The sequence below is a fragment of the Gracilinanus agilis genome, chromosome 2 (genome assembly GCF_016433145.1).
Source record: "Gracilinanus agilis isolate LMUSP501 chromosome 2, AgileGrace, whole genome shotgun sequence".
Classification (NCBI taxonomy): Eukaryota; Metazoa; Chordata; class Mammalia; order Didelphimorphia; family Didelphidae; genus Gracilinanus; species Gracilinanus agilis.
In genome coordinates this window covers 585,735,235-585,748,301 of record NC_058131.1, presented here as the reverse complement: position 1 = coordinate 585,748,301, position 13,067 = coordinate 585,735,235, and the positions used below count along the sequence as shown (strand labels likewise).

Here is a 13,067-nt window from a genome sequence, read left to right as displayed (position 1 = left end):
TGCAAAGTAAAGTAAGCATAGCAAGGAAAACAAAGATAAAGAATGTAAACCACAAAACAGTAAAAAATGAATGTGCACATATAACTGATATCAGACTGTTTATCTTCTTAAAGATGGAGGGAGAGAAATTTATAATTTAAAATAAAAAACAAATGTTAAAATTATTTTTACATGCAATTGGTGGGTGGAATTAAAATATTCAAAAAATGAAAAATTTTGAGAATAAGTCTGGTGCCAAAGAAAAGATATAAGGTCTGTCCATCAATTAATTAACCAATTAATTAATTAATTAATTAATTTTTTTAGCCCTTGTACTTCAGCGTATTGTCTCATAGGTGGAAGAGTGGTAAGGGTGGGCAATGGGGGTCAAGTGACTTGCCCAGGGTCACACAGCTGGGAAGTGGCTGAGGCTGGGTTTGAACCTAGGACCTTCTGCCTCTAGGACTGACTCTCACTCCACTGAGCTACCCAGCTGTCCCTCTTATTAATTTATTTTTGCCAAATGTGTACACACATATGTAAATATACATACATATATGTGAGGTTCATGCACAAGAAAAAGTGCATATAAAATTATTTTTAAATAGATTAATTGACTATGTTAAATTTTTTCAATTATTCTTCATCTTTCTTTTTCAAAAAGTTCTTAATTATAAGGGTTGGCTCCGTGTGAGAAGAGTATGAGATGGCACAGGGAGAAATCAAAAGACAGTGAAAAAGGTTAATCAAAATGTATTTTACAATATGGAAAGGCAGTTTTCAGATGAAGAAATCAAAGCCATCTATAATCATATGAAAAAATTACTCTTGATTAGAGAAATGAAAATTAAAACAACTCTGAGGTACCACCTCACACCTATCAGATTGGCTAATATGACAGAAAAGGAAAATGGGAAATATTGGAGGAGATGCAGAAAAACGGGGACCCTAATATGCTGTTGGTGGAATTGTGATCTTATCCAACCATTCTGGAGAACAATTTAGATATATACTCAAAGGCTTCTAAGACTGTGTATGTCCTTTGATCCACTGATACCATTATTAGATCTGTATACCAAAGAGATCTTTTAAAAAAGGGAAAAGGACCTATTTGTATAAAAATATTTATTTCATCTTTTTTGTAGTAGCAAATAATTTGACATCAAGGGGTTATCTGTCAATTGGGTGTTGGCTGAATAAATTGTGGTAGATAATAGTAGCAGGATATAATAAGAAATGACAAGCAGGATGATTTCAGAAAAATCTGGAAAGACTTACATGAACTGATGAAAAGTGAAGTGAACAGAACCAGAAGAACATTGTACACAGTGAGAGTGATATTTCTTGAACAACTGTGAATGACCTAGTTGTCCTCAGCAATGCAGTAAACAAACCCAGTACCTCATGATAAAAAATGCCATCTGCCCTTTGATAAAAAACTGATGGGGTCTGAATGCAGACTCAAATTATTTTTCATTTTGTTTGTTTTTTCCTTTCTTCCTTACATTTTTAAAATTTTGCCAAGGTATGAATTTGTTTTGCTTAACTATATTTATTACAAGGATTTTGTTTTGCTTCTTTTTTTTTTCTAATGAAGGAAAGGAATTTTTTTTTGGAGAGGGTAAAGGGGATAGCAATAATTTTATAAAAGAAAAAAAGAAAAGATCATTGAAGCATTTTATAAAATACATAGAAACAAACGGAAGAACATTCAGAAGGAAATCCAGATGAGCAGAATAGTTTTGAAAGTAATATACTGAATTTATTTTATACTTGAAAAGAAAAGCTACATGTATTAGAGATTATTTCCATAGATCCTTATTGTCTGTTTTATTTGGCACATTGAAATGCTTATTTTAATCAATTGTTATTAAGTTCAGAATAAAACAAATTTCTGAAGAAAAAAAAGAATATTGGGTTAGATGATATCTAAGGCTTCCTCTGGTTAAAATTCTATGATTCTCGGGGGCAGCCAAGCAGCTCAGTGGATAGAGAGCTAGGCCTGGAGATGGGAGGTCCTGAGTTCAAATCTGCCTTCATAGTTCCTAGCTATGTAACCCTAGGCAAGTCACTTAACCCTATTGTCTTGCCCTTACCACTTTTCTACCTTATTGATTCTAGGACAAAGCAAGGGTTAAAAAAATTCTATGCTTCTAATAAAAATCTGCTCTCAAATGATTTTTCTATTAAAAGAAGAATTTGGTGAGAAACCAGGATTTCTTTTCTTTTTTCTTTTACAATGATTTAGGTTCTTCTTTCTTAGAGTTATAGAATAGGAAGGTGCATGTGGTAGATAAATGTTAAATTAAGACAACAAAGAAATTAAGGAAGTAATTTAATCAAAGTACTTGAAAGAGTAACGGAATCATTTAATATAACACTCTGCAGTAGCCTTATGCCTGCTTCCATCTGTCTGGTCTCCCCATTTCCTATCTTATCTAGACCCTTCACCTTTCTCCAACTTTTTTTATCCCAGGGAGAGAAGAGTACATTGTTATTTTAATCATCTCAATCCAGAATGATTTGGAGATTAGTTAGTTTAATCTTGAAACTTAAGCTTTCAAAACTTCAAAGTGCTGTATGGTTGCCAAATACAAAGAGGATTTGCTTTGGGGATCACAGAGGATCTAAACCTACTTGTTTCTGTTCCTGTGTGAGTACTAATTTGCTGATTCTAAAGTTTCTGACTCATGAATTTTGCCTGGGCCATTAATTTGGGGTTTTAAACAAATAAATCACTATCACTAAATAGAGACGCTCAACTGACACAGTAAAGTCCACTGAATGATTTGGAGGACAACTATAAATATGAGCATTAAAGTAGAACAGATTTAACCTAATTGAACATTCATGATTTCCCAACCCTTCCTTAATATCTTTGAGTTTGATATTCTTGTTATGTATTTGCCATTCATTTCCCCCTGCTTCGTTTTTCTTTTGGATAATTCATGTACAAGATATTCACTTTATTTTCAGGTACTACAGCAGAAAGCCTGGAAGTTATTAGGAAGAATTAACAGACTAGATTTTCCCACAGGGAGTAAAGGTTCTTTTGTATATGTAGCCAGAGGCAGGTATCAGGTGTTTGACTCTGCTCACATTTCTCCTCTCTGGCTCTGAATTATGCAGTAGGTGAAATTTTTGTTCATTTCTCCTCCCTTTGGACAGAATAGAAGGCTTGACCCACAATCAACTTACTTCTAATACTGGCATTAAGTCAGTACATTTTATTTCCATTCAGAGCACTTCCAACTCTTTTCTCAGCCTATGGACACAAACTGCTGAGGCATTTCCTGTTCTAGGTGATTTTAAGCAGAGAAACTAGCTGGCCAACTTGGGTTGAATGTAGGTGGAGTAAAATCTTTAGGAGTTATTCCCAGTAAATGAAAAAAATGATTGAACATTATATTGACTTCCAAAGTACCCAGCCCCTACTGGAAACAAGAACTGTTTGAACTAACTTTAGAAACATAATGAATACATAGACCAACTTCAATTGTGCCCTTTGTTAAGATGGCTGCAATAATCCTGTCAGTTTGGAATGACAGATTTGGTTCCTAGTAGCCCACACAACTGGATAACTGACAGATTTCCCACAAGATCTTCTTCCTAAAGAAAAGAGGAGTGGTCTTGGGCAATGGTAAAAGTCCCAAGGTCAATTTTTATTCCATTTAGAATCAGGATTTTTAATCTTTGGTGTCACAGACAACTTCGATAGCCTGTGAAGAATGTTTTTGGATAATTGAAGGAAATGTGAAATTTCAGTTAGAGGATAGTGAAAATAAAGATGGTCATGAATGTAATGGAAAAATCATGACCTCAGTTCTCCAAGCCTATAAAGCCAAGGATATTTTTTACTTGATTACCCACAAAATTGATCTCTGTGAAATGTCCCTTTTGTTACAGGAATGAAATGCTGAGGAGTGAGATAAAGGATTCTATTATCATACCAGGAATGGTGGTTCAGGTACAAAGAAGGCCTCTAGTTTTCCCAACTACTTTGTAGTTCCTAGACAAGATAAACTCTGGACAGGATCATAATTATTATCTATCCACCTTGTAGGTTAATAAAGGTATGTCTCCTTAAAAAATACTCTGATCAAATCCCACCTGGTTAAGGAGGGAAAAAAGCTAATTTCTAGAAAGTGAATTTTTCTATAGTTCAAGAAAACAGAGGCTTTTATTGTTTTCCAGGTGCATTGCTATGATAAACATCATGTATGTAGGTGTGATCATGTTTCATTGGATAGGCTAAAGAAAAGCCAACAGTAACTAAAAACATATTTCATCATAATATATAATACCTCAGAGTTCCACTCAACCTATAATTTGGAGAGGGTAGCCTCAAGCAACAACTTCTTTCTACTCTCTTTCATATTCTATGCTAAAAATATCCTCAAGAAAATGTTTTATTGAGAATAAAGTAAAATAATTCTTTTCAATCCAGAGGATTTGATAGGTCTCAAAGAGAAAAGGGGCCTCATTTATCTTTGTATCCATCACCTCCTGTCCTTACAGGTTTGAACTTGTTGCTATTTTATGTGCAGAAAAGTAAATAGTAAAATAACCTGAAAAGAGGAAATATGGTAAAGGTAAGGCACAAGCCTAGTTCAGGGACTGGCTACCTGTCTAATTGTACTGGATGGCAATAAATCTATTCTGAAAGGAAAAAAGAAAGGGGTGGGGAATACCACTACCTGATTAAGGGAATTCATCCCCTAATGCCTACATACAGAATATCAATAAATGTTCATTTAACTGTTAGTACTCTGAATGTGAAATTATTTTTAATGACCAGAGAGTTGATATGCTAGAGAAACTATTCACATTTACAATCTTAATATAGATGAAAGTGGCTCTAGGTATACCAAGACAAAAATGCAGTATTTCTTGATCTCCAAGAGCTTACATTCTATTCATAATATGGAGATAAGATAATACAAGATAATTTGAGGAGGAATAGAGCATAAACAAAAAAAAGGCCATTTTGAAGGCATTATAAGCTTAAGTAACAACATATGTTGCAGGGGATAAAGTCATAAAGAAATGCTTTGGAAAATGCCAACAGAAAGTTTACTATTTAGTGATGTCAATACACAGGTGGACAGAGTAGAGAATCCCCCAAAATGCATTAGAAAATATGATACATAATTAAGAAACTTAAAAAGATCAGTGTCATACACCACATGTCATGTGTTTAAATATCAGAAGTATTTTAAGAAAAGTATCAGAAGGTACTAAAAATGGCAGGTATTGGACATGCAAAAACTGAAATTAAGATATAGGAAAGTAATGTGTAGGCGTCATTCCTTAGTCAGATGTCTTGTGGAATTAAATCACTGATTCATTACAGCAAAGATAAATATCAAATAAGAGAAGCTAGAAATGAGATTATATCATGGAGGGTACAATGACAATAGTTGCATCCTCAGATATATTTAAATGAGCTATTGATGCTCCCCAGAAGTCTAATGCTGATATATCACAAATGCATCAACAAAGATAAAATTCATTATGTGTTAGCACTGGTTTCTGAAGTGAGAGTCATTTTTGAATCAGCTATATAATCAGATGATTATTCAGTTAGAGATCAAATTAATACCAAAATATAATTAAAATGAGAAGCTATTCTATATAGTCCTATTTAAAAAAGCTATTTATATAAATAATAGGGAATGAGTTTAAGCAATATAAAGCAATCACTGCAAGAAGGAGGCCAAAGGAGCCCAGAAGTTGCCTGAAGAAGAAAAAACTCAATCTTCTCACCAAAGGGTGAGACAAGAAAGTCAAGGGCAAAAATAATTAAGAACTTAGGTTCTTTTGCAAAAAATTAGAGAGAATGTTAGGCCAGCATAAACAGAGAATACAAATGGAGTGGAAAACAAGTCTGAAGAAAATTTCACATAAGACTCAATTAAATTCCTTGATCCAGAGTATTTAGAGATGAAACCAGAAGGAGGAAAGCAACAAAATAAAGAATGAAGTGTCTGGCAGCACTTCTCTCCTGGCTCTATTTCCCTCCCCTTAATGTTCCAGCTACCTTCTACGTTGTCTTCCCCCATTTAGATTGGAGGCTCCCTGAGGGTGGGGAAAGTCTTTCTGGTACATTTTATTCCAAAAGCTTAGCACAGTGTCAAGCACACAGTAAGTGGTTAATAAATGCTGTCTCTATTTTTTTAAAACCCTTACCTTCCATCTTGGAGTCAGTACTGTGTATTGGCTCCAAGGCAGAAGAGTAGTAAGGGTAGGCAATGGGGGTCAAGTGGCTTGCCCAGGGTCACACAGCTGGGAAATGTCTGAGCCAGATTCAAACCTAGGACCTCCCATCTCTAGGCCTGGTTCTCAATCCACTGAGCTACCCAGCTGCCCCTGCTGTCTCTATTTTTATAACAAATTATTTTATTATCAGTGATGATGTGGGGACATAATACGGTGGACAGAGCATTGAACTTTTGGTCAAAAAGACCTAGGTCCATATACTACCACAACCATTTAGTAGTTATTTTACCCTGGAAAGGTTACTTAAACTCTATTTCATTTTCTTACATGAAATGAGGGAACTAGACTCAATATCATTCAAAATCCCTTCTATCTTTAAGTGTTTGAATCTATAATGATGTCTGCCATTCAATTCTGTTTTTTATCAGTTTCACATAGATTTAGAAATAGTTTTTTTGAACGATAGAACAGAATAATTATTAGACAGGAAAATCCTGTATAGGACACAACTGATGGAGCAAAAGTTGCTTTGGAGTTTTGCTCCCCATATGAGTTTTAAGGAAAGGAAATTTTGCCTTGATTTACCATTATGTCTAAAATTTTTCTATAATTTTTTTTAATTTTAGAAGTTAGCCACTTGTAATTACAGGCTAATAATTTGTTACATTATTATATGATTCTTTCAATGCGTTTTTTTTCATTTTTTTTTATATTTTTAAACCCTTAACTTCTGTGTATTAGTTCCTTGGTGGAAGAGTGGTAAGGGTAGGCAATGGGGGTCAAGTGACTTGCCCAAGGTCACACAGCTGGGAAGTGTCTGAGGTCAGATTTGAACCTAGGACCTCCCGTCTCTAGGCCTGGCTCTCAATCCACTGAGCTACCCAGCTGCCCCCTCAATGTGTTTTTAAAAATATAATATAGAAGATTAGGTGTTAGGAAACAATATTTAATAAAATTAGTCAATTAGTTCAACTTATTAAAGTTAAACTTTCTGATTAAATTAACTGAAAATCTAGCACTTTACCCAGAAAACTGTGGGCAGGTTTGTCTTCAACCACTCGAATCCGACGGGCTCCAGCAGGAATTACAGCAGCTTCAATATAGCCTGTAACAAAAAATACACAGATGAAAATTTTCTAAAGATTGTTGGCTCCTGGTCACTCAGTATCTCCTACCAAAAACCAACTCCACTACCTTTCTGCTGGTTTTCCAAAGCATCCTGAAATCTAAAATCAGGAGAGTCAGACTATAATTTTGGAATGTATAGAGTAATAATATGTTGTAAATTATTTATGAAACCTTTTGTACCCAATGAGATATGATCTCATATCCTCGCATTTCTGACTAAGCATTTCATTCACTATATTGCATTTTGGGCTTTCTCTGATCTTCTAAAACTTATGGGAAGCTAAAAAAACATGCATTCTCAGTAACTGCTGGTTTAACATGGTAGAATAAATGGAATATAATTTAGGTAGAGGGAATTAGGAAATTATTTTCGCCTAAAACTATGTTTCAACATCTAGTTATTTATTTAAACTCTGATTATCACTGAGATAAGTTTCTATGTTTTTTTGACAGGCATAAAAATGTATTTATTTGTGTAAATTAGATGGCAGATTCTATACCATCTCATGACGTAGGAAAGGGATTCAGGGGACATCATATCCTCTTTTCTTGAACTCTTAATCCAGTGTACTGCCATGGCCAAAAAGGTCCACAAAATATTTGGGAATATAAAGAGCTAATAGAAGTAATCAAAAGCAATAATACAAAAACATAAATTACTCAGAGAAGAAATTCTTTTTTTACAAGAAGTTCTGGAAGAATTGGAAAGAAGTTTGCCAGAAATTAGGATTAAGCTAACAAATTACACTATATACTACAATAATCTTAAAATGGATATTTGGCCTGAACATATAAGTTCATTCAATAAAGAAAGTTGCAAAAAATGAGATCATAGAGATAGAATTCTTAGCCAAATGAGGAATAGAGGAGATCCTAAAATATAAAAAAATGATGTTTTAACTACACATATAATTTTAATACTTTTGCACATATAAAGTTAATGAAGACAGAATTAGAAGAGGAAAAGTAGAATGGTGATAATGTTTATATCAAATATTACCTATAAGAAGATGATATTCAAAATCGACACAAATATTGAACACCAAGAACCACTCTCCAATAGCTGGGTGGGCAAGATATGTGAAAAAAATGTTCTATAGAGGATTTGAAAACTCTAAATGACCACACAGAAACATGTTACAAATCAATAATAGTTAAGTGAAAAAAATTAAAATAACTTTGAGGTTTTACCTCAAACTATATAAATTGGCAAAGATCACAAGAAATGGGAATAGTCAATGTCCATTCAAACATTTAGAAATTATACAGATGCCTCATGCATCTAGATCATTAACAGTTTTTTTTTAAAAGAACTGATAAACTCTACAGGACATGGCATACTCTAAACAATATCATAAGAACAGAATTAACTATATTTCATAAGACAAGAAAAACTCATGTCAACTATCTGTTCAAAACTCTTCATAGTTAAGATTAGAATTTATTTAAAAAAAGCTAAAATAGAGAAAAGAGGAACATTTGTATACAGTTAAGACTTAATACTGAAATATTTAACTGGTATTAAAAATTAAAAATGGGTATTGAATAACAGAAATAACCTCGATGTCAACTATAATAACTCTACCCAGAAGATAAACCAATGCACTTTAAGGATCAAAATGAAAAGAAGACTACAAGCAATAGAAAAAAGGAAAAGATTTGCAAAAAATATCATAACTTTTTCAAGGACAATGGAACCTCCGTACTTGGACCCTAACAATATAGTCCTTGAGGTGCTCACAGAAGAAGTAGTACTGCCAATAAACAGAATAAAGAGGAGAAAAATAGCCAAATCAGATTAAATTTATGTAGAGGTGAACCACTCTGGATACAATTGATGTTTATTTATAGACTGATTTACAAGGTAGCTGAGAAAGGAAAAGAAACCAAAAGGGAAGAAACAGTGTTTGATTTTGATTAATAAAAGATGCCTGAGAAAGCAACAACTGTCTACTTATATGTCTCTACTCCCATCTATTAAAAAATCTTTATAAAGGTAATATGTACATGAATTAAGAGTATCCTTAATGTGAGTGTTAGTAGACAACAGATGTTTCCAAGTGATATTCAAGAACGAATCACATCTTTACACATTTATCTTTTATTTTTCAACAAAGCATTTGATTTGGTATACTAATCACCATATTCCAAGTTTTGTTTGGTTTTTATTTTTTATGACAAGTTATCATCCATCCATGTATCAAAATGATTCAATATTCTTTGAAAGACCCATCTACAGAAATGATCCTGTTTCCTATTTGAAAATAAACAATAGGCAAGTTATAAAATAGGGAATTGTGCACTTGCCAAAAGTATTTGCCATCATGATATAAATATTTAGTAAAGATTCATTTTTTCAGTGGTACTACTTTACTGGCATTGTTGAATGCCAGTGAAATCTGGACTACCACTGCCTTTCAAGGATTAAAGATGAGCATCACATAGAGGACTTTGGAAAGATACATGGCAGGTAAGAGCAGATTGAAAGATATAGCCAGTAAGAGATCCAAAGAAATTGAGGAATAGAGGATGTTCTCAAAGAATTGCCTGAGAGAAAGAGAAGATTTCGTTGTCCATATAAAAGTCAAGGATGACAGGTAACACAATATCTGACTGGCACACTTGTGATGTGAGGAGAAAGTAAGGAAGGTCTTTAGCATGCTAGTCGACTTTTGGTGGGACATAGACAAGATGTCATGCATGGATGGCCTGTCTCCTGTATCGCTAGAGGGAATTTCTGAATTGTCAAGATCATAGATCCACTTGCATATGAGTGTATGAAAATGTTAATGCATGGCAAAACTTTTTATAAATATGAGGGATTTAGAGAAATGGAAGATTTTATGAAATAATACAGAGAGAAGTAGAACCAAGATAACCATATGCATAATGACTAAAACAATGCCAAAGAAAAGATCACTAAAAAGAAAGTGAAATGTGAGTAATGAAAAAAAACAAAAAAGGTCCAAGAGAAGAGATGATAAAACATAATTCCTTTCATGGTATAGAGGTTGAGGCACACACTAAGACAAAAAATCCTATATATTTTCAGACAAGGTTTCTGTATCTGATGTTTAATTATGTTTCTTTGCCACAAGGGATGGTTTAATCTGGAGTCAGTATGTAGGAAATTAATGTGAGGTAAAAGGCATCAATAAGTAAAATAAAAAATATACAAATAGGAAAGTTGCCTTCTTCCTTGGTCTTTGATCTGCTTGAATCTTTATCTTTGTTTCCTAATGACAAAAATACGTGAACATTTCTACTTCTTCCTTTTTCTTCCATCTTTCAATAGCATTTTTGGTTGTCAATTCAAGCCTTTATCACTTCAAATTTGGTTTGTCACTCTTTGAGATATCACACAAGCAATTGAATATCCCATATAGAGGTTTGCCTTTTCTTTTTTTCTCTCTAGAGTGACTAGTGACTAGACACTTCCTGATAAAGCCAAACAAAAAAATTCTGCATGTTCTAGAACTTTTAAAAGTTGTATATTTTGTATTTGTTTTATATGAGCAAATAGAATTTGAAGATTTTTAGTAGTTATAACTGCAAGAGAAGAATTAGCTTTGACTTGTAGGGAGTTGGTTTTGTGTCTTTAAGAAGATAGTAAACTACCAGATAATAATGTGTTTTGTGTCTCTATTTCCTCTGGCTGGAAGTCATGCACTATTACACAACCACTCATCTGTTTTACTAATTGGACACTGAAACACAGAAGTGAAATGAGGAATTTTGTGATGTCCAGAAAAGTGTCTGAAATAACATCATTTTACTCTGGTTAGGAAGTCACTCAGAACACACCAAAGAGCCACATTCACATAATATTGAGTGATATGTTTTAATCTGTTAATTAATCACTAAGGTGGATGTATTCAAAAGCAGTACACATTTAGTGGTGATGTAATGAATACCTTTGTCCATTAAGAAAGGAGCCAGGATTCCTTTTACAATTGCTCAGATCCTCATGGGGTAAAATCGCAAAGCAGTGAAAGATAACCCTGAAGAGAAACACTTCCTAAGACATTAGATAGTTTTTAAATGGTATAAAGTGTCTTGGAATCGTTAATGGAATTTTAATTGTAGTGAGTGTTTAGTTTGGTCTCAGACCAGATTTAGTTTCTGATAGAAATTCTAAGCCTGATTAATGGCACCTAGGATTGTGAGTATAGCCTCTGAACAAGGAAAAACAGTTCTTGTTCAGTGCTGATTATTAACTGTCTCCTTTATTCTTTAAATGGTTCTATATTTCCAAAGGATTGAACTGTTTTCAAAGGGAAAGAAGAGAGGGCTCAGAAATATATACAAAATCTCACAAAAAGTCTTGGACTCAGCTGAACTATGAATCATGTTCATGCATTTATTAAATTGTTTTATGTTGTGGAAGAAGCATGATATGATGGATAAAGAGCTTCTTAGGTAGAAAAAGTAGGGGTTTCAAATCCTGCATGTTAAACTTACTACCTATCAGGTAGGCTAATACCTCTAATTGCTTCAAGCAACTCCCATCAGTTAATCTCCTAAAGCAGTAATGGGCAAACTATGGCCTGTGGGCCAGATGTAGCCCCCTGAAATGTTCTATCCAGCCTGCAACATTATTCCTAATCTGATGAATACAAATGAGTAGGGTACAATACAATGAAACTTCCAAAGAGTTGCCTTAGAAACAGACTGACAGATAAGCATTTCCTTTCCTTTGGCCCCCTCTTTAAAAAGTTTGCCCATCACTGTCCTAAAGCATTAACAGATTAGGATCTCCAATAGTGGAATAAATTCTCCCACCAGGAAAGGATATCTTACATATCTGCATATTTTATGTTATAGGTTTTTAAAATAATACACATCTTATCCCCCCTACTAGACTGCATCTCTTTGAGAGTGAAGATTGTGTTTTCCTGCTCTCTGAATTTCTTTCAGTGGCAACTGCAGAACTATTTAATGCTTAACTGCTTAATAAATTTATCATTAAATAAGCAAGCATTTATTAAGCATCTACTAAGTTAGGTGACAGGCCTTATGTCTATCATGTTTGTTGCATCTTTGCAAATGTTTTTACTTGAGCTTTAATACTTGCATAATATTAGCATTCAAAGAATTTCCAAAATTGAACAGGTGGCATATCACTTATGCTGTTTTTGATGGTTTTTAACATAGGCCACTCAGAATGATCCAGTCTTTATAATGTCTCCCAAAACTAAGCTTGGTGATCTTGTTTTGTACAATAACACGAGGTTTTATCACACCGTTACATTATTCAAATGGTTATACAAAAATCTGGTCTGTTGACATTTATTTTGGAGTAGGGCTCTTTCAATTAGTGAGCAAGGCTAGCTATTTGTTTATATCATGTTCATAAGGATTTCATTAAAGTACCAGAACTTTAGGGCCCAACAACATACAGGTCTTCACAAACTTCCTTACTTTAGAAACTTATACCAAGGGATTCTGAAGTTACAATTCAAGCACATGATGGACATATGAAATTAGAAACTAAATCTATGAAGCCTTTTCACAGTCAAGTACATAAGTACTTTTTTCATTTCTTGTATCTTCATTTAAAGTAGGAACCAGACCTGGAAACAAGATCTCCTGGCTAGACCAAATTTTCCTCTGACAGTAGAGGCAAACTAATGACAAGGAATAATCTCTTTTGTCTCTTTAAACATAGCTTAAGTATTAAGCTTCAGCATTATTAGGGCAGAATGGAGTCTAGATTTAACTGAGCTAACTTCCTATATTCC

General features: G+C 33.8%; 1 protein-coding gene across 1 annotated transcript in view; it reads right to left on the bottom strand.

Moving 5' to 3' along the window:
- Nucleotides 1-13,067, bottom strand: part of ADAMTS17 (ADAM metallopeptidase with thrombospondin type 1 motif 17) — a 515,727-nt gene that overhangs the window by 114,203 nt on the left and 388,457 nt on the right. The window contains exon 17 of the mRNA XM_044665411.1: nucleotides 7,223-7,303. Within this exon, the coding sequence (XP_044521346.1) occupies nucleotides 7,223-7,303 (81 nt within the window). The remainder of the gene's footprint in view (nucleotides 1-7,222; nucleotides 7,304-13,067) is intronic.